The 20,232-nt window shown below is 44.5% G+C and overlaps 1 protein-coding gene across 1 annotated transcript in view; it reads left to right on the forward strand.

Annotated features, from left to right (window-relative positions):
* The window catches only part of mtus2a (microtubule associated tumor suppressor candidate 2a), a 172,547-nt gene that overhangs the window by 127,828 nt on the left and 24,487 nt on the right, over positions 1-20,232 (forward strand). Inside the window, exons 5-7 of the mRNA XM_036967473.1 lie at positions 7,265-7,435; positions 13,460-13,558; positions 18,254-18,447. Of these exons, the coding sequence (XP_036823368.1) occupies positions 7,265-7,435; positions 13,460-13,558; positions 18,254-18,447 (464 nt within the window). The remainder of the gene's footprint in view (positions 1-7,264; positions 7,436-13,459; positions 13,559-18,253; positions 18,448-20,232) is intronic.

Below are 20,232 nucleotides of genomic sequence, written 5' to 3' on the forward strand. Positions count from 1 at the left end.
TATATCGTTGTCTTCTTGCATGACAACGTCTACTACAACACAGTCCAATATATCGTTGTCTTCTTGCATGACAACGTCTACTACAACACAGTCCAATATATCGTTGTCTTCTTGCATGACAACGTCTACTACAACACAGTCCAATATATCACAAAAAAACAAAACAAAATAATTTCTTAATTAACACTGGATCCACGCTCAACGTACACACACACGTGTGTGTGTGTCTGTGCGCGCTGGTGATTAAAGCCATCTCATTTAGTTTACTGGACAGTAGTGCCACATGATCTGATTGGCAAGGCTACTGATTTCTCCCAGAATTACCCATAAGGCTGTGTGTCAAGGACATGCTCTGTGTGTGTGTGTTTCCATGGCTTAACAGCTGGCTACCAACATGAAGAGGGTTAGGTAACAGCTTCTCAACACCTCTTCTTAAAATAGAATCTACCCCGCGTTGAATCAGGTGCACTACTTCTTGGCTGGGGAGGGTTTTGCCTGGGGGGGGGGGGCTTTACATGACTCATTGCGCTCTAGCGACTCCTTGTGGCGGGCCGGGCACCTGCAGGCTGATACCCATCGTCAGTTGAACAGTGTTTCCTCCTACACATTGGTGCGACCGGCTTTTCAAGGTTAAGCGAGGCAGGTGTTAAGAAGCGCGGTTTGGCGGGTCAGGGGAGAGAGAGAGAGAGGTGGTAGAGAGAGCGTGAGAGAGAGGGGTGGGAGAGAGAGAGAGAGTGTGTGTGAGATAGAGAGTGGTGGAGTGGAAAGAATTAACAAAAAAACAGAGCAAACTAGAATGCTATTTGGCCCTAAACAGAGAGTACACAGCGGCAGAATACCTGACCACTGTGACTGACCCAAAATTAAGGAAAGCTTTGACTATGTACAGACTCAGTGAGCATAGCCTTGCTATTGAGAAAGGCCGCCGTAGGCAGACATGGCTCTCAAGAGAAGACAGGCTATGTGCTCACTGCCCACAAAATGAGGTGGAAACTGAGCTACACTTCCTAACCTCCTGCCCAATGTATGACCATATTAGAGAGACATATTTCCCTCAGATTACACAGATCCACAAAGAATTCGAAAACAAATCCAAATTTGAAAAACTCCCATATCTACTGGGTGAAATTCCACAGTGTGCCATCACAGCAGCAAGATTTGTGACCTGTTGCCACGAGAAAAGGGCAACCAGTGAAGAACACACACCATTGTAAATACAACCCATATTTATGCTTATTTATTTTATATTGTGTCCTTTAACCATTTGTACATTGTTAAAACACTGTATTTATATATATAATATGACATTTGTAATGTCTTTACTGTTTTGAAACCTCTGTATGTGTAATGTTTACTGTTAATTTTTGTTGTTTTTCACTTTATATTTTCACTTTGTATGTTGTCTACCTCACTTGCTTTGGCAATGTTAACACATGTTTCCCATGCCAATAAAGCCCTTGAATTGAATTGAATTGAATTGAGTGGGGGAGAGAGAGAGAGAGAGAGAGAGAAAGAGAGAGAGAGCGTGGGAGAGAGAGACAGAGAGAGAGAGAGAGAAAGAGAGAGAGAGAGATTTTTGTTTTGAATGTTCTTAATTGGAAAATGCAAAAATAAAATCTATTTACATATTTTTTTTTACATTACTGTCTCCCCTTAACTCTGTTAAACTGTCTCTGTCTCCCCTTAACTCTGTTAAACTGTCTCTGTCTTCCCTTAACTCTGTTAAACTGTCTCTGTCTCTGTCTCCCCGTAACTCTGTTAAACTGTCTCTGTCTCCCCTTAACTCTGTTAAACTGTCTCTGTCTCCCCTTAACTCTGTTAAACTGTCTCTGTCTCCCGTTAACTCTGTTAGACTGTTTCCGTCTCTGTCTCCCCTTAACTCTGTTAGACTGTCTCTGTCTCCCCTTAACTCTGTTAAACTGTCTCTGTCTCTGTATCCCCTTAACCCTGTTAAACTGTCTCTGTCTCTGTCTCCCCTTAACTCTGTTAAACTGTCTCAGTCTCCCCTTAACTCTGTTAGACTGTCTCTGTCTCTGTCTCCCCTTAACTCTGTTAAACTGTCTCTGTCTTCCCTTAACTCTGTTAGACTGTCTCTGTCTCCCCTTAACTCTGTTAAACTGTCTCTGTCTCCCCTTAACTCTGTTAAACTGTCTCTGTCTCCCCTTAACTCTGTTCAACTGTCTCTGTCTCTGTCTCCCCTTAACTCTGTTCAACTGTCTCTGTCTCCCCTTAACTCTGTTAAACTGTCTCTGTCTCCCCTTAACTCTGTTAGACTGTCTCTGTCTCTGTCTCTCCGTAACCCTGTTAAATTGTCTCTGTCTCTGTCTCCCCTTAACTCTGTTAAACTGTCTCTGTCTCTGTATCCCCTTAACCCTGTTAAACTGTCTCTGTCTCTGTCTCCCATTAACTCTGTTAAACTGTCTCAGTCTCCCCTTAACTCTGTTAGACTGTCTCTGTCTCTGTCTCCCCTTAACTCTGTTAAACTGTCTCTGTCTTCCCTTAACTCTGTTAGACTGTCTCTGTCTCCCCTTAACTCTGTTAAACTGTCTCTGTCTCCCCTTAACTCTGTTCAACTGTCTCTGTCTCCCCTTAACTCTGTTCAACTGTCTCTGTCTCTGTCTCCCCTTAACTCTGTTCAACTGTCTCTGTCTCCCCTTAACTCTGTTAAACTGTCTCTGTCTCCCCTTAACTCTGTTAGACTGTCTCTGTCTCTGTCTCTCCGTAACCCTGTTAAATTGTCTCTGTCTCTGACTCCCCTTAACTCTGTTAAACTGTCTCTGTCTCTGTCTCCCCTTAACTCTGTTAAACTGTCTCTGTCTCTGTCTCCCATTAATTATGTTAAACTGTCTCTGTCTCCCCTTAACTCTGTTAAACTGTCTCTGTCTCTGTCTCCCCTTAACTCTGTTAGACTGTCTCCCCTTAACTCTGTTAAACTGTCTCTGTCTCTGTCTCCCCTTAACTCTGTTAGACTGTCTCTGTCTCCCCTTAACTCTGTTCAACTGTCTCTGTATCTGTCTCCCCTTAACTCTGTTAAACTGTCTCTGTCTCCCCTTAACTCTGTTAAACTGTCTCTGTCTCCCCTTAACCCTGTTAAACTGTCTCTGTCTCCCCTTAACTCTGTTCAACTGTCTCTGTATCTGTCTCCCCTTAACTCTGTTAAACTGTCTCTGTCTCCCCTTAACTCTGTTAAACTGTCTCTGTCTCCCCTTAACCCTGTTAAACTGTATCTGTCTCCCCTTAACTCTGTTAGACTGTCTCTGTCTCTGTCTCCCCTTAACTCTGTTAAACTGTCTCCGTCTCTGTCTCCCCTTATCCCTGTTAAACTGTCTCTGTCTCCCCTTAACTCTGTTAAACTGTCTCCGTCTCCGTCTCCCCTTAACTCTGTTAAACTGTCTCTGTCTCCCATTAACCCTGTTAAACTGTCTCTGTCTCCCCTTAACCCTGTTAAACTGTCTCTGTCTCTGTCTCCCCTTAACTCTGTTAAACTGTCTCTGTCTCTGTCTCTGTCTCCCCTTAACTCTGTTAAACTGTCTCTGTCTCCCCTTAACTCTGTTAAACTGTCTCTGTCTCCCCTTAACCCTGTTAAACTGTCTCTGTCTCCCCTTAACTCTGTTAAACTGTCTCTGTCTCTGTCTCCCATTAACCCTGTTAAACTGTCTCTGTCTCCCCTTAACCCTGTTAAACTGTCTCTGTCTCTGTCTCCCCTTAACTCTGTTAAACTGTCTCTGTCTCCCCTTAACTCTGTTAAACTGTCTCTGTCTCCCCTTAACTCTGTTAAACTGTCTCTGTCTCTGTATCCCCTTAACTCTGTTAAACTGTCTCTGTCTCTGTCTCCCCTTAACTCTGTTAAACTGTCTCTGTGTCTGTCTCCCCTTAACTCTGCTAAACTCTGTTAAATTGTCTCTGTCTCTTTCTCCCCTTAACTCTGTTAGACTGTCTCTGTCTCTGTCTCCCCTTAACTCTGTTAGACTGTCTCTGTCTCTGTCTCCCCTTAACTCTGTTAGACTGTCTCTGTCTCTGTCTCCCCTTAACTCTGTTAAACTGTCTCTGTCTCCCCTTAACTCTGTTAAACTGTCGCTGTCTCCCCTTAACTCTGTTAGACTGTCTCTGTCTCTGTCTCCCCTTAACTCTGTTAAACTGTCTCCGTCTCTGTCTCCCCTTATCCCTGTTAAACTGTCTCTGTCTCCCCTTAACTCTGTTAAACTGTCTCCGTCTCCGTCTCCCCTTAACTCTGTTAAACTGTCTCTGTCTCCCATTAACCCTGTTAAACTGTCTCTGTCTCCCCTTAACCCTGTTAAACTGTCTCTGTCTCTGTCTCCCCTTAACTCTGTTAAACTGTCTCTGTCTCTGTCTCTGTCTCCCCTTAACTCTGTTAAACTGTCTCTGTCTCCCCTTAACTCTGTTAAACTGTCTCTGTCTCCCCTTAACCCTGTTAAACTGTCTCTGTCTCCCCTTAACTCTGTTAAACTGTCTCTGTCTCTGTCTCCCCTTAACTCTGTTAAACTGTCTCTGTCTCCCATTAACCCTGTTAAACTGTCTCTGTCTCCCCTTAACCCTGTTAAACTGTCTCTGTCTCTGTCTCCCCTTAACTCTGTTAAACTGTCTCTGTCTCTGTCTCTGTCTCCCCTTAACTCTGTTAAACTGTCTCTGTCTCCCCTTAACTCTGTTAAACTGTCTCTGTCTCTGTCTCCCCTTAACTCTGTTAAACTGTCTCTGTCTCCCATTAACCCTGTTAAACTGTCTCTGTCTCCCCTTAACCCTGTTAAACTGTCTCTGTCTCTGTCTCCCCTTAACTCTGTTAAACTGTCTCTGTCTCTGTCTCTGTCTCCCCTTAACTCTGTTAAACTGTCTCTGTCTCCCCTTAACTCTGTTAAACTGTCTCTGTCTCCCCTTAACCCTGTTAAACTGTCTCTGTCTCCCCTTAACTCTGTTAAACTGTCTCTGTCTCTGTCTCCCATTAACCCTGTTAAACTGTCTCTGTCTCCCCTTAACCCTGTTAAACTGTCTCTGTCTCTGTTTCCCCTTAACTCTGTTAAACTGTCTCTGTCTCCCCTTAACTCTGTTAAACTGTCTCTGTCTCCCCTTAACTCTGTTAAACTGTCTCTGTCTCTGTATCCCCTTAACTCTGTTAAACTGTCTCTGTCTCTGTCTCCCCTTAACTCTGTTAAACTGTCTCTGTGTCTGTCTCCCCTTAACTCTGCTAAACTCTGTTAAATTGTCTCTGTCTCTTTCTCCCCTTAACTCTGTTAGACTGTCTCTGTCTCTGTCTCCCCTTAACTCTGTTAGACTGTCTCTGTCTCTGTCTCCCCTTAACTCTGTTAGACTGTCTCTGTCTCCCCTTAACTCTGTTAAACTGTCTCTGTCTCCCCTTAACTCTGTTAAACTGTCGCTGTCTCCCCTTAACTCTGTTAGACTGTCTCTGTCTCTGTCTCCCCTTAACTCTGTTAAACTGTCTCCGTCTCTGTCTCCCCTTATCCCTGTTAAACTGTCTCTGTCTCCCCTTAACTCTGTTAAACTGTCTCCGTCTCCGTCTCCCCTTAACTCTGTTAAACTGTCTCTGTCTCCCATTAACCCTGTTAAACTGTCTCTGTCTCCCCTTAACCCTGTTAAACTGTCTCTGTCTCTGTCTCCCCTTAACTCTGTTAAACTGTCTCTGTCTCTGTCTCTGTCTCCCCTTAACTCTGTTAAACTGTCTCTGTCTCCCCTTAACTCTGTTAAACTGTCTCTGTCTCCCCTTAACCCTGTTAAACTGTCTCTGTCTCCCCTTAACTCTGTTAAACTGTCTCTGTCTCTGTCTCCCATTAACCCTGTTAAACTGTCTCTGTCTCCCCTTAACCCTGTTAAACTGTCTCTGTCTCTGTCTCCCCTTAACTCTGTTAAACTGTCTCTGTCTCCCCTTAACTCTGTTAAACTGTCTCTGTCTCCCCTTAACTCTGTTAAACTGTTTCTGTCTCTGTATCCCCTTAACTCTGTTAAACTGTCTCTGTCTCTGTCTCCCCTTAACTCTGTTAAACTGTCTCTGTGTCTGTCTCCCCTTAACTCTGCTAAACTCTGTTAAATTGTCTCTGTCTCTTTCTCCCCTTAACTCTGTTAGACTGTCTCTGTCTCTGTCTCCCCTTAACTCTGTTAGACTGTCTCTGTCTCTGTCTCCCCTTAACTCTGTTAGACTGTCTCTGTCTCTGTCTCCCCTTAACTCTGTTAAACTGTCTCTGTCTCCCCTTAACTCTGTTAAACTGTCGCTGTCTCCCCTTAACTCTGTTAGACTGTCTCTGTCTCTGTCTCCCCTTAACTGTGTTCAACTGTCTCTGTCTCTTTCTCCCATTAACCCTGTTAAACTGTCTCTGTCTCCCCTTAACCCTGTTAAACTGTTTTGTCTCCCCTTAACTCTGTTAAACTGTCTCTGTCTCTGTCTCCCCTTAACTCTGTTCAACTGTCTCTGTCTCTGTCTCCCCTTAACTCTGTTAAACTGTCTCTGTCTCCCCTTAACTCTGTTAAACTGTCTCTGTCTCCGCTTAACTCTGTTAGACTGTCTCTGTCTCTGTCTCCCCTTAACCCTGTTAAACTGTCTCTGTCTCCCCTTAACTCTGTTAAACTGTCTCTGTCTCCCCTTAACCCTGTTAGACTGTCTCTGTCTCTGTCTCCTCTTAACTCTGTTAAACTGTCTCTGTCTCCCATTAACCCTGTTAAACTGTCTCTGTCTCCCCTTAACCCTGTTAGACTGTCTCTGTCTCTGTCTCCCCTTAACTATGTTAAACTGTCTCTGTCTCCCCTTAACTCTGTTAGACTGTCTCTTTCTCTGTCTCCCCTTAACTCTGTTAAATTGTCTCTGTCTCTGTCTCCCCTTAACTCTGTTAGACTGTCTCTGTCTCTGTCTCCCCTTAACTCTGTTAGACTGTCTCTGTCTCTGTCTCCTCTTAACTCTGTTAGACTGTCTCTGTCTCTGTTTCCCCTTAACTATGTTAGACTGTCTCTGTCTCCCCTTAACTCTGTTAAACTGTCTCTGTCTCCCCTTAACTCTGTTAAACTGTCTCTGTCTCCCCTTAACTCTGTTAAATTGTCTCTGTCTCTGTCTCCCCTTAACTCTGTTAGACTGTCTCTGTCTCTGTCTCCCCTTAACTCTGTTAGACTGTCTCTGTCTCTGTCTCCTCTTAACTCTGTTCGACTGTCTCTGTCTCTGTTTCCCCTTAACTATGTTAGACTGTCTCTGTCTCTGTCTCCCCTTTACTCTGATAAACTGTGTAATTGTGTCCTCTGTTTTCTCCAGGGCCCAGTGTGTGTGTGGACCCTCCCCTCTACAGAGTGACCAACACACCCTGTACAGACCCCCAGAGAGGAGGGGGACCCCCAAACTATGCCACCCGTAATCTACAGCCCCCATCTACCCCAGCTCTGCCTCGAAGATACCTGCCTGCTCAGCCCAGAGGGTCACCTGTTGGTGAGGCATGCACAGGCTCATATGCACACACAGTACACATGAACTACACACAGAATACACATGAACTACACAGTACACATGAACTACACAGTACGCATGAACTACACACAGTACACATGAACTACACACAGAGTACACATGAACTACACAGTACACATGAACTACACAGTACACATGAACTACACAGTACGCATGAACTACACACAGAGTACACATGAACTACACACAGAGTACACATGAACTACACACAGAGTACACATGAACTACACACAGAGTACACATGAACTACACACAGAGTACACATGAACTACACACAGAGTACACATGAACTACACACAGAGTACACATGAACTACACAGTACACATGAACTACACAGTACACATGAACTACACAGTACACATGAACTACACAGTACACATGAACTACACAGTACACATGAACTAGACAGTACACATGAACTACACAGTACGCATGAACTACACAGTACGCATGAACTACACAGTACACATGAACTACACAGTACACATGAACTACACACAGAGTACACATGAACTACACACAGAGTACACATGAACTACACAGTACACATGAACTACACAGTACACATTAACTACACAGTACGCATGAACTACACAGTACACATTAACTACACAGTACACATGAACTACACAGTACACATGAACTACACAGTACACATGAACTACACAGTACGCATGAACTACACAGTACACATGAACTACACACAGAGTACACATGAACTATACAGTACACATTAACTACACACAGTACACATTAACCACACAGTACACATTAACTACACACAGTACACATTAACTACACAGTACACATTAACTACACACAGTACACATTAACTACACAGTACACATTAACTATATAGTACACATTAACCACACAGTACACATTAACTACACACAGTACACATTAACCACACACAGTACACATTAACTACACAGTACACATTAACTACACACAGTACACATTAACTACACAGTACACATTAACTACACACAGTACACATTAACCACACAGTACACATTAACTACACAGTACACATTAACTACACAGTACACATGAACTACACAGTACACATTAACCACACAGTACACATTAACTACACATAGTACACATTAACTACACATAGTACACATTAACTACACAGTACGCATGAACTACACAGTACACATTAACTATACAGTACACATTAACTACACACAGTACACATTAACCACACAGTACACATTAACTACACACAGTACACATTAACTACACAGTACACATTAACTACACACAGTACACATTAACTACACAGTACACATTAACTATATAGTACACATTAACCACACAGTACACATTAACTACACACAGTACACATTAACCACACACAGTACACATTAACTACACAGTACACATTAACTACACACAGTACACATTAACTACACACAGTACACATTAACTACACAGTACACATTAACCACACAGTACACATTAACTACACAGTACACATTAACTACACAGTACACATTAACTACACACAGTACACATTAACTACACACAGTACACATTAACTACACAGTACACATTAACCACACAGTACACATTAACTACACAGTACACATTAACTACACAGTACACATTAACTACACAGTACACATTAACTACACAGTACACATTAACTACACACAGTACACATTAACTACACAGTACACATTAACCACACAGTACACATTAACTACACACAGTACACATTAACCACACAGTACACATTAACTACACACAGTACACATTACCCACACAGTACACATTAACCACACACAGTACACATTAACTACCCCTGTCCCTCCCCCTGTCCCTGCCCCTCCCCCTGTCCCTGCCCCTGCCCCTGCCCCTCCCCCTGGCTGATACACAGAACGACGCTGGATTCAAAAGTTTGTTCTTCAATTTATATAGTTATACAAAATTCTTGCAACCAATAGAATGTTATACAGCGCATTCAGAAAGTATTCAGACCCCTTGACTTTTTCCACATTTTGTTAAGTTCCAGCCTTATTTTAAAATGGATTACATAATTTGTTCCCCCTCATCAATCAACACACAATACCACATAATGACAAAGCAAAAACACGTTTTTAGAAATGAAAAGAAAATAAATATCACATTTACATAAGTATTCAGACCCTTTACTCAGTACTTTGTTGAAGCACCTTTGGCAGTGATTACAACCTCGAAACTTCTTGGGTATGGCGCTACAAGATTGGCACACCTGTATTTGGGGAGTTTCTCCCATTCTTCTCTGGAGATCCTCTCAAGCTCTGTCAGGTTGGATGGGGAGCGTCACTGCCCAGCTATTTTCAGGTCTCTCCAGAGATGTCTGATTGGGTTCAAGTCCGGGCTGTGGTTGGGCCACTCAAGGATATTCAGAGACTCGTCCCGAAGCCTCTCCTGCGTTGTCTTGGCTGTGTGCTTAGGGTCGTTGTCCTGTTGGAAGGTGAATCTCCACCCCAGTCTGAGGTCCTGACTGCTCTAGAGATGGTTTTCATCGAGGATCTCTCTGTACTTTCCTCCATTCATCTTTGCCTCGATCCTTGGCTAGTTATAGCCTAATGTTAGCTGGCTATAGCCTAATGTTAGCTGGCTATAGCCTCATTTTAGCTAGCTAACATTTAAACTGGTTGGTTAGCTACCTGCAGATTCATGCAGGGTGGTAACGTTGTGATTATGGTTCATTCTTTAGCTAGCAAGCTACATGTCTTAACAAAGACTTCACTATGCAAGTGTCCATTTTAGTAGAATGTCACTGCGACAACTGTTAGCCAGTTAGCTTGGGTGCTTGACTGCTGTTGTAAGGACAGAACGCTCAGATCAAACCTTAAAGAGATGGGTGAATCTAAAGAGGGTGTGAACGATGCTGAATGGGTGTTGACAAAGGAGAGCTCTTCTGTAGGTACCAAAACATTCACAGGCCATTTTCTCAAAAGTGAGGTTACAAGTTCATCAACTTTCAAAGCAGAATTACTTTCCCATTGTTCCTCAAATGCAGTGTATGATAAACCATTTTGTAGCTCTGAGTCTCTACTTTTATCCAATGTAGAAAACACCATTTCACATATAGAGACCACAAATTCAAATGGGCTCTTCTTAAACTCTTCAACATTATCCTCAGCTCTGGCATCTTCCCCAATATTTGGGACCAAGGCCTGATCACCCCAATCCACAAAAAGTGGACACAAATTTGACCCCAATAAATTACAGTGGAATATGTATCACCAGCAATCTCATAAAAGTCCTCTGCAGTATCATCAACAGCAGACTCCAACATTTCCTCAGTGAAAACAGTGTCCTGAGCAAATGTCCAATTGGATTCTTACCAAAATACAACAGACCACGTATTCACCCTGCACACCTTTATTGACAAACAAACCAAAACAAAAGCAAAGTCTTCTTATGCTTTGTTGATTTCAAAAAGCTTTTGACTCAATTTGTCATGAGAGTCTGCTATACAAATTGATGGAAAGCGGTGTCGGAGGGGAAAGCATATGACGTTATAAAATCAATGTTCACAAACAACAAGTTTGCGGTTAAAATTGGCAAAAAACACATAGATTTCCTTCCTCAGGTCCATGGGGTGAGACAGGGACGCAGCTTGAGCCACACACTCTTCAACATTTATATCAACGAATTAGTGAGGGCACAAGAACAGTCTGCAGCACCTAGCCTAACCCTACTGGACTCAAATGTCTACTGTTTGCTGACGATCTGGTGCTTCTGTCACCAACCAAGGAGGGCCTACAGCAGCACAGCAGATATTCTGCACAGATTCTGTCAGACCTGGGCCCTGACAGTGAATCTCAGTAGGACAAAAATTATGGTGTTCCAAAAAAGGTCCAGTAGTCAAGACAAAAAAATACAAATTCCATCTAGACACTGTTGCCCTGGAGCACACGAAGAACTACACCTACCTCGTCCTAAACATAAACACCACAGGTAACTACCACAAGGCTGTGAACGATGTAAGAGACAAGGGAAGAAGAGCCTTCTATGCCATCAGAAGGAACATAAAACTCAACATACCAATTAGGATCTGGAAAAAACTCTTCAATCAGTTATTGAACCCATTGTGATGTCACCAAGAATTCAGAAAACACTTCAATCAGTTATTGAACCCATTGTGATGTCACCAAGAATTCAGAAAACACTTCAATCAGTTATTGAACCCATTGTGATGTCACCAAGAATTCAGAAAACACTTCAATCAGTTATTGAACCCATTGTGATGTCACCAAGAATTCAGAAAACACTTCAATCAGTTATTGAACCCATTGTGATGTCACCAAGAATTCAGAAAACACTTCAATCAGTTATTGAACCCATTGTGATGTCACCAATAATTCAGAAAACACTTCAATCAGTTATTGAACCCATTGTGATGTCACCAATAATTCAGAAAACACTTCAATCAGTTATTGAACGCATTTTGATGTCACCAAGAATTCAGAAAACACTTCAATCAGTTATTGTACCCATTGTGATGTCACCAAGAATTCAGAAAACACTTCAATCAGTTATTGAACCCATTGTGATGTCACCAAGAATTCAGAAAACACTTCAATCCGTTATTGAACCCATTGTGATGTCACCAAGAATTCAGAAAACACTTCAATCAGTTATTGAACCCATTGTGATGTCACCAAGAATTCAGAAAACACTTCAATCAGTTATTGTACCCATTGTGATGTCACCAAGAATTCAGAAAACACTTCAATCCGTTATTGAACCCATTGTGATGTCACCAAGAATTCAGAAAACACCCAATTGAGACTCTGCATGCAGAATTCTGCAAAAAATATACTTTTTGTACAATCCAATCCCCCAAGCAATACAGAGCAGAAATAGGACGATACACACTAGTTATCAACATCCAGAATAGACTGTTCAATTCTGCAACCACCAGGAAGCAACACATTACACCACAAAGCCCTCTTCTATAGAGAGATGAACCTAGAGAAGAGTCTCCTCGGCCAGCTGGTTCTGGGGCTCTGTTCACATACAAACCCCACAAAACACAAGGACATAAACACATTTAGACCCAACCAAATATGAGAAAGCAAAAAGATAACTGTTGGACACACTGGAAATAATCAACCAACAAACATAGCAGACTGGAATGCTATATGGCCACTGTGACTGACCCCAAATTAAGAAAATCCTTGACTATGAACTGACTCAGTGAGCACAGCCTTGCTATTGAGAACACTGCCCACAAAATGAGGTGGAAACTGAGCTGCACTTCCTCACCTCCTTCCAAATATATGAACAAATTAGAAACACATATTTCCCTCAGATCACACAGACCCACAAAGAATTCGAAAACAAATCAAACATGGATAAACTCCCACATCTGTTAGGCGATATACTGCAGTATACGGCACGTCACAGCAGCAAGATTTGTGACCCGTTGCCATGAGAACAGGGCAACCAGTGAAGAACACAAACAACATTGTAAATACAACCTGTTTATTTCTATTATTTATCTTCCCTTTCATACCTTCAACTACTTGCACGTTGTTACAACACTGAACATAGCCAATAATATAACATTTAAAACATTTATATTAATTAAACACTTTTGTGAGTGTAATGTTTACTAATGCTTCCTTTGTCAATTTAACTTTTGTTTATTGTTTATTCTATTCCATTTGCTTTGACGATGTAAACATATGTTTACAATAAAGCCCTTTGAATTGATTTGAGAGGGAGAAAAAAAATCCCAGGTCTAATTATCAGGAAAAGGGAAAAGGGTGCTTAAACTGATTAGATGGAAGATGTGGGTAGAGAGAAAAGGAGGGCGATGTTGAAGATTAGATATTGATTGAGTAGACTGATAACATAATTGGTTGATTGCCTAATTAAATGTTATAATTGCTTAATTGATGTGTTTTTGATTGTCTCTGATTGGTTGATTGCTTAATTCCATGTTTGTGATTTGTTGCTGTGTTTGATGACAGGTGTGAGGAAGGAGTTCCCGAGGAGTTCTGAGATCACAAGGTCCCTTCCTTCCTCTCCTAAGAGGCTGGCTGTGGTGCCTCCTAAACCCCAGTCACCAGGTGAGACATAGGTACACACACGGCAGATAGCGTGGGGAGAGAAGGGAGAATATCACATGGAGAAAACATGCAGTGGCAGTTTTAGACCAACTGGGGGGGGGGCAAGCTGGGGCCAGTTGTACTGTTAGAAGGGCCAGTTGTACTGTTAGAGGGGCCAGTTGTACTGTTAGAGGGGCCAGTTGTACTGTTAGAAGGGCCAGTTGTACTGTTAGAGGGGCCAGTTGTACTGTTAGAGGGGCCAGTTGTACTGTTAGAGGGGCCAGTTGTAGGGCCAGTTGTACTGTTAGAGGGGCCAGTTGTACTGTTAGAAGGGCCAGTTGTACTGTTAGAGGGGCCAGTTGTACTGTTAGAAGGGCCAGTTGTACTGTTAGAGGGGCCAGTTGTACTGTTAGAGGGGCCAGTTGTACTGTTAGAGGGGCCAGTTGTAGGGCCAGTTGTACTGTTAGAGGGGCCAGTTGTACTGTTAGAAGGGCCAGTTGTACTGTTAGAGGGGCCAGTTGTACTGTTAGAAGGGCCAGTTGTACTGTTAGAGGGGCCAGTTGTACTGTTAGAGGGGCCAGTTGTACTGTTAGAGGGGCCAGTTGTACTGTTAGAAGGGCCAGTTGTACTGTTAGAAGGGCCAGTTGTACTGTTAGAGGGGCCAGTTGTACTGTTAGAAGGGCCAGTTGTACTGTTAGAAGGGCCAGTTGTACTGTTAGACGGGCCAGTTGTACTGTTAGAAGGGCCAGTTGTACTGTTAGACGGGCCAGTTGTACTGTTAGAAGGGCCAGTTGTACTGTTAGAGGGGCCAGTTGTACTGTTAGAAGGGCCAGTTGTAGGACCAGTTGTACTGTTAGAAGGGCCAGTTGTACTGTTAGAAGGGCCAGTTGTACTGTTAGAAGGGCCAGTTGTACTGTTAGAAGGGCCAGTTGTACTGTTAGAGGGGCCAGTTGTACTGTTAGAAGGGCCAGTTGTACTGTTAGAAGGGCCAGTTGTACTGTTAGAAGGTGCCAGTTGTACTGTTAGAAGGGCCAGTTGTACTGTTAGACGGGCCAGTTGTACTGTTAGAGGGGCCAGTTGTACTGTTAGAGGGGCCAGTTGTACTGTTAGAGGGGCCAGTTGTAGGGCCAGTTGTACTGTTAGAAGGGCCAGTTGTACTGTTAGAAGGGCCAGTTGTACTGTTAGAGGGGCCAGTTGTACTGTTAGAAGGGCCAGTTGTACTGTTAGAAGGGCCAGTTGTACTGTTAGAAGGTGCCAGTTGTACTGTTAGAAGGGCCAGTTGTACTGTTAGACGGGCCAGTTGTACTGTTAGAGGGGCCAGTTGTACTGTTAGAGGGGCCAGTTGTACTGTTAGAGGGGCCAGTTGTAGGGCCAGTTGTACTGTTAGAAGGGCCAGTTGTACTGTTAGAAGGGCCAGTTGTACTGTTAGAGGGGCCAGTTGTACTGTTAGAAGGGCCAGTTGTACTGTTAGAAGGGCCAGTTGTACTGTTAGAGGGGCCAGTTGTACTGTTAGAGGGGCCAGTTGTACTGTTAGAAGGGCCAGTTGTACTGTTAGAAGGGCCAGTTGTACTGTTAGAGAGGAACAGGGGGAGGAGGGCCAGGGGGAGGGGCTGGAACAGGGGGAGGGGTGTCCTGTAAATGCTCCCTTTCATTCACTGTCAAAGCCAAGTGTCTCCACCCCCCCCCCCCCCCCCCCCCCCCTCCCCCCAGCTCATTACCGCAGACAGATGATGCCCCCTGTTGTCATGGAGACCAGTCCTTCAGGGGTAACAGATGTTTTTAGAGCTGAATAGATGGTGGATGACGGTGTCGGGGAAAGGGGGGGGGGGGGGGGGGGGATACCTAGTCAGTTGTCCAGCTGAATGTATGCACCTTGCTCGGGTTGGGAAAGACACGTTCCTTACGACACCAGGATAGTGAATTCAATTCCCAATTCCCTAAATGTAAAACAATAATGTATGCGTGCGTGACTGTGAGTCTCTTTGGATAAAAATGTATGCTAAATAGTATATGTTGTTATATGTGATTGACTACTAGAGAAGACGACTAGACAGTATTATGGGCTGTGGGTGAAAGATATGAAGTCCACAATGCTCCTGTGGGACTTCATAGTGTAAAATGTAATTACTATTTATATATATATATATATATATATATATATTTGTTTAAAACAATACTTGGAAAGTAGTGATATAATAACGTATAAACTAATATTTATATATGTAACTGCCCAGCAAATGGGAGACACTGCATCTCAGTGCAAGAGGCGTCACTACAGTCCTGGTTCAAATCCAGACTGAATCACATCCGGCCGTGATTGGGAGTCCCATAGGGCGGCACACAATTGGCCCAGCGTCGTCCGTGTTTGGCCGGGGGGTAGGCCGACCATTGTAAATAAGAATTTGTTCTTAACTGACTCGCCTCACTAAATAAAGGTTTAAATAAATAAAATAAAAATATATAAATTCTGGCACATCCTTAAGACAAATGTTTGTTTCCACTAATATTGATGCTGTTTAGTTGTAGTACTGACTGTTGTAACGACTCAGCCTGTGATAACACAGACACACACCTACACACATCTACACACACACACACACACACACCTACAGACACACACACACATCTACACAAACACACACACACACAGCTACACATACACACACACACACACACACACACACACACACACACACACACACACACACACACACACACACACACACACACACGTCTACACAAATACACAAACACACACACACAGCTACACATACACACACACACACCTACAGACACACACACACACACACACGTCTACACAAACACACACACACAGCTACACTTACACACACACACACACCTACAGACACACACACGCATCTACACAAACACACACACACACACACACACACCCACACACACACACACGCACCTACATACACACACACACCCACACAAACACACACACACACCTACACACTCATACACATACATACAGTACATATTTTATCGTTTCTGATAATAGTCTTAATTGAACTAATGGAGACGACAGAATGATCCATCGATGTCATTAGAGGAGGAAACCCCCGTGTCTACGGTGTGTGTGTGTGTGTGTGTGTGTGTGTGTCAGACCATTAATGTGTAGTTGACACACACAAGGTTAGATCAACCTTTCTATGTGTGTCATCCAGTTTGAAAGAGTCGATGCCAGGCAGTAGCAGTGATCTCAGGCAGTACCAGTGATGCCAGGCAGTAGCAGTGATCTCAGGCACTAGCAGTGATGCCAGGCAGTAGCAGTGATGCCAGGCAGTAGCAGTGATGCCAGGCAGTAGCAGTGATCTCAGGCAGTAGCAGTGATGCCAGGCAGTAGCAGTGATGCCGGGCAGTAGCAGTGATGCCAGGCAGTAGCAGTGATGCCAAGCAGTAGCAGTGATTCCAGGCTGTAGCAGTGATGCCAGGCAGTAGCAGTGATGCAGGCAGTAGCAGTGATGCCAGACAGTAGCAGTGATGCCAGGAAGTAGCAGTGATGCCAGGCAGTAGCAGTGATGCCAGGCAGTAGCAGTGATGCCAGGCAGTAGCAGTGATGCAGGCAGTAGCAGTGATGCCAGGCAGTAGCAGTGATGCCAGGCAGTAGCAGTGATGCAGGCAGTAGCAGTGATGCCAGGCAGTAGCAGTGATGCCAGGCAGTAGCAGTGATGCCAGGCAGTAGCAGTGATGCCGGGCAGTAGCAGTGATGCCGGGCAGTAGCAGTGATGACAAGCAGTAGCAGTGATTCCAGGCTGTAGCAGTGATGCCAGGCAGTAGCAGTGATGCAGGCAGTAGCAGTGATGCCAGACAGTAGCAGTAATGCCAGGCAGTAGCAGTGATGCCAGGCAGTAGCAGTGATGCCGGGCAGTAGCAGTGATGCCGGGCAGTAGCAGTGATGACAAGCAGTAGCAGTGATTCCAGGCTGTAGCAGTGATGCCAGGCAGTAGCAGTGATGCAGGCAGTAGCAGTGATGCCAGACAGTAGCAGTAATGCCAGGAAGTAGCAGTGATGCCAGGCAGTAGCAGTGATGCCAGGCAGTAGCAGTGATGCCAGGCAGTAGCAGTGATGCAGGCAGTAGCAGTGATGCCAGGCAGTAGCAGTGATGCCAGGCAGTAGCAGTGATGCCAGGCAGTAGCAGTGATGCCAGTTAGTAGCAGTGATGCCAGGCAGTAGCAGTGATGCCAGGCAGTAGCAGTGATGCCAGTTAGTAGCAGTGATGCCAGTTAGTAGCAGGGATGCCAGGCAGTAGTTGTGATACCAGTTAGTAGCAGTGATGCCAGGCAGTAGCAGTGATGCCAGTTAGTAGCAGGGATGCCAGGCAGTAGCAGTGATGCCAGTTAGTAGCAGGGATGCCAGGCAGTAGCAGTGATCTGTGTAAATCAGTGGTGGCAGGCTCAGTCTGTCTGCTGCGTGTGGGGCAACCGCAATGATGTGTTTTTCATGCTGTTAATTTAACCCCATTTAACCCCTCTCTCTCTCTCTCTCTTTCTGTGTCTCTCTATCTCTATCTTTCTCTCCTCCTCTCTCTCTCTCTACTTCTGTCTTTCTCACCTCCCCTCTCTCCCTTTCTCTATCTTCTCTCTCTGTGTCCCCCCATATATCCCTCTCTGTCTCCCTTTTCCCTCTCGCTCTCTTTCTCCTCCCCTCCCCCTCTCTCTCTATCTCCCCCTCCTCTCTCTCTCTCTCCAGTCCTCCCCAGGCAGCGTCCAGCAGCAGCCGCCAGAGGGTCAGTTCCCCCCAGCTCCCCTCGGCGCGTTCCCCCCTTCAGGCCAAAGCAGGAACAGCAGGAGAACCTGCAGAGGGAGAAAGAGGAGGCGCAGTTGAAGGAGAGAGAGAGGGAGGAGCAGGAGAGGGAGCGAGAGAGGGAGAAACAGAGGGAGGAGGTATGTGGTTCTAAAAATGGGGTTTTTGTGATTGTGCCTCAAGCTGGATTGTTTTCATGCTACAAGACTGTGTTAGCCCGCCTAAGGCATCATCTCTGGGAGCTAATGTTTTCAGGTTTCAGACAAGGTAACTCTATAGGAGAATACCATTCACCCAACAAACCCCAACTACACTCACAGAGCTGTGGGTTTGATTACAGCATTGGTCTTTATACACAGAGAAAAAAATAAAGTTACTCATGGAAATTCCAGATATTCATGTGATATGTTGTGTTGTTGTGTTACTGTGGGGTCCAGTGACTGCAGTGTGTTGTTATGTTACTGTGTGGTCCAGTGACTGCAGTGTGTTGTTATGTTACTGCGGGGTCAAGTGACTGCAGTGTGTTGTGTTGTTATGTTACTGTGGGGTCCAGTGACTGCAGTGTGTTGTGTTGTTATGTTACTGTGGGGTCCAGTGACTGCAGTGTGTTGTGTTGTTATGTTACTGTGGGGTCCAGTGACTGCAGTGTGTTGTGTTGTTATGTTACTGTGGGGTCCAGTGACTGCAGTGTGTTGTGTTGTTATGTTACTGTGGGGTCCAGTGACTGCAGTGTGTTGTTAAGTTACTGTGGGGTCCAGTGACTGCAGTGTGTTGTGTTGTTATGTTACTGTGGGGTCCAGTGACTGCAGTGTGTTGTGTTGTTATGTTACTGTGGGGTCCAGTGACTGCAGTGTGTTGTGTTGTTATGTTACTGTGGGGTCCAGTGACTGCAGTGTGTTGTTATGTTACTGTGGGGTCCAGTGACTGCAGTGTGTTGTGTTGTTATGTTACTGTGGGGTCCAGTGACTGCAGTGTGTTGTGTTGTTATGTTACTGTGGGGTCCAGTGACTGCAGTGTGTTGTGTTGTTATGTTACTGTGGGGTCCAGTGACTGCAGTGTGTTGTTAAGTTACTGTGGGGTCCAGTGACTGCAGTGTGTTGTTATGTTACTGTGGGGTCCAGTGACTGCAGTGTGTTGTGTTGTTATGTTACTGTGGGGTCCAGTGACTGCAGTGTGTTGTGTTGTTATGTTACTGTGGTGTCTAGTGACTGCAGTGTGTTGTTATGTTACTGTGGGGTCCAGTGACTGCAGTGTGTTGTGTTGTTATGTTACTGTGGGGTCCAGTGACTGCAGTGTGTTGTTATGTTACTGTGGGGTCCAGTGACTGCAGTGTGTTGTTATGTTACTGTGGGGTCCAGTGACTGCAGTGTGTTGTGTTGTTATGTTACTGTGGGGTCCAGTGACTTTAGTGTGTTGTTATGTTACTGTGGGGTCCAGTGACTGCAGTGTGTTGTGTTGTTATGTTACTGTGGGGTCCAGTGACTGCAGTGTGTTGTGTTGTTATGTTACTGTGGGGTCCAGTGACTGCAGTGTGTTGTGTTGTTATGTTACTGTGGGGTCCAGTGACTGCAGTGTGTTGTGTTGTTATGTTACTGTGGGGTCCAGTGACTACAGTGTGTTGTGTTGTTATGTTACTGTGTGGTCCAGTGACTGCAGTGTGTTGTTATGTTACTGTGGGGTCCAGTGACTGCAGTGTGTTGTGTTGTTATGTTACTGTGGGGTCCAGTGACTGCAGTGTGTTGTTGTGTTACTGTGGGGTCCAGTGACTGCAGTGTGTTGTGTTGTGTTGTTATGTTTCTGTGTGGTCCAGTGACTACAGTGTGTTGTGTTGTTATGTTACTCTGTAGGCCAGTGACTACAGTTTGTTGTGTTGTTATGTTACTCTGTAGGCCAGTGACTGCAGTGTGTTCTGTTGTTATGTTACT

This window comes from Oncorhynchus mykiss, chromosome Y (genome assembly GCF_013265735.2).
Source record: "Oncorhynchus mykiss isolate Arlee chromosome Y, USDA_OmykA_1.1, whole genome shotgun sequence".
NCBI lineage: Eukaryota > Metazoa > Chordata > Actinopteri > Salmoniformes > Salmonidae > Oncorhynchus > Oncorhynchus mykiss.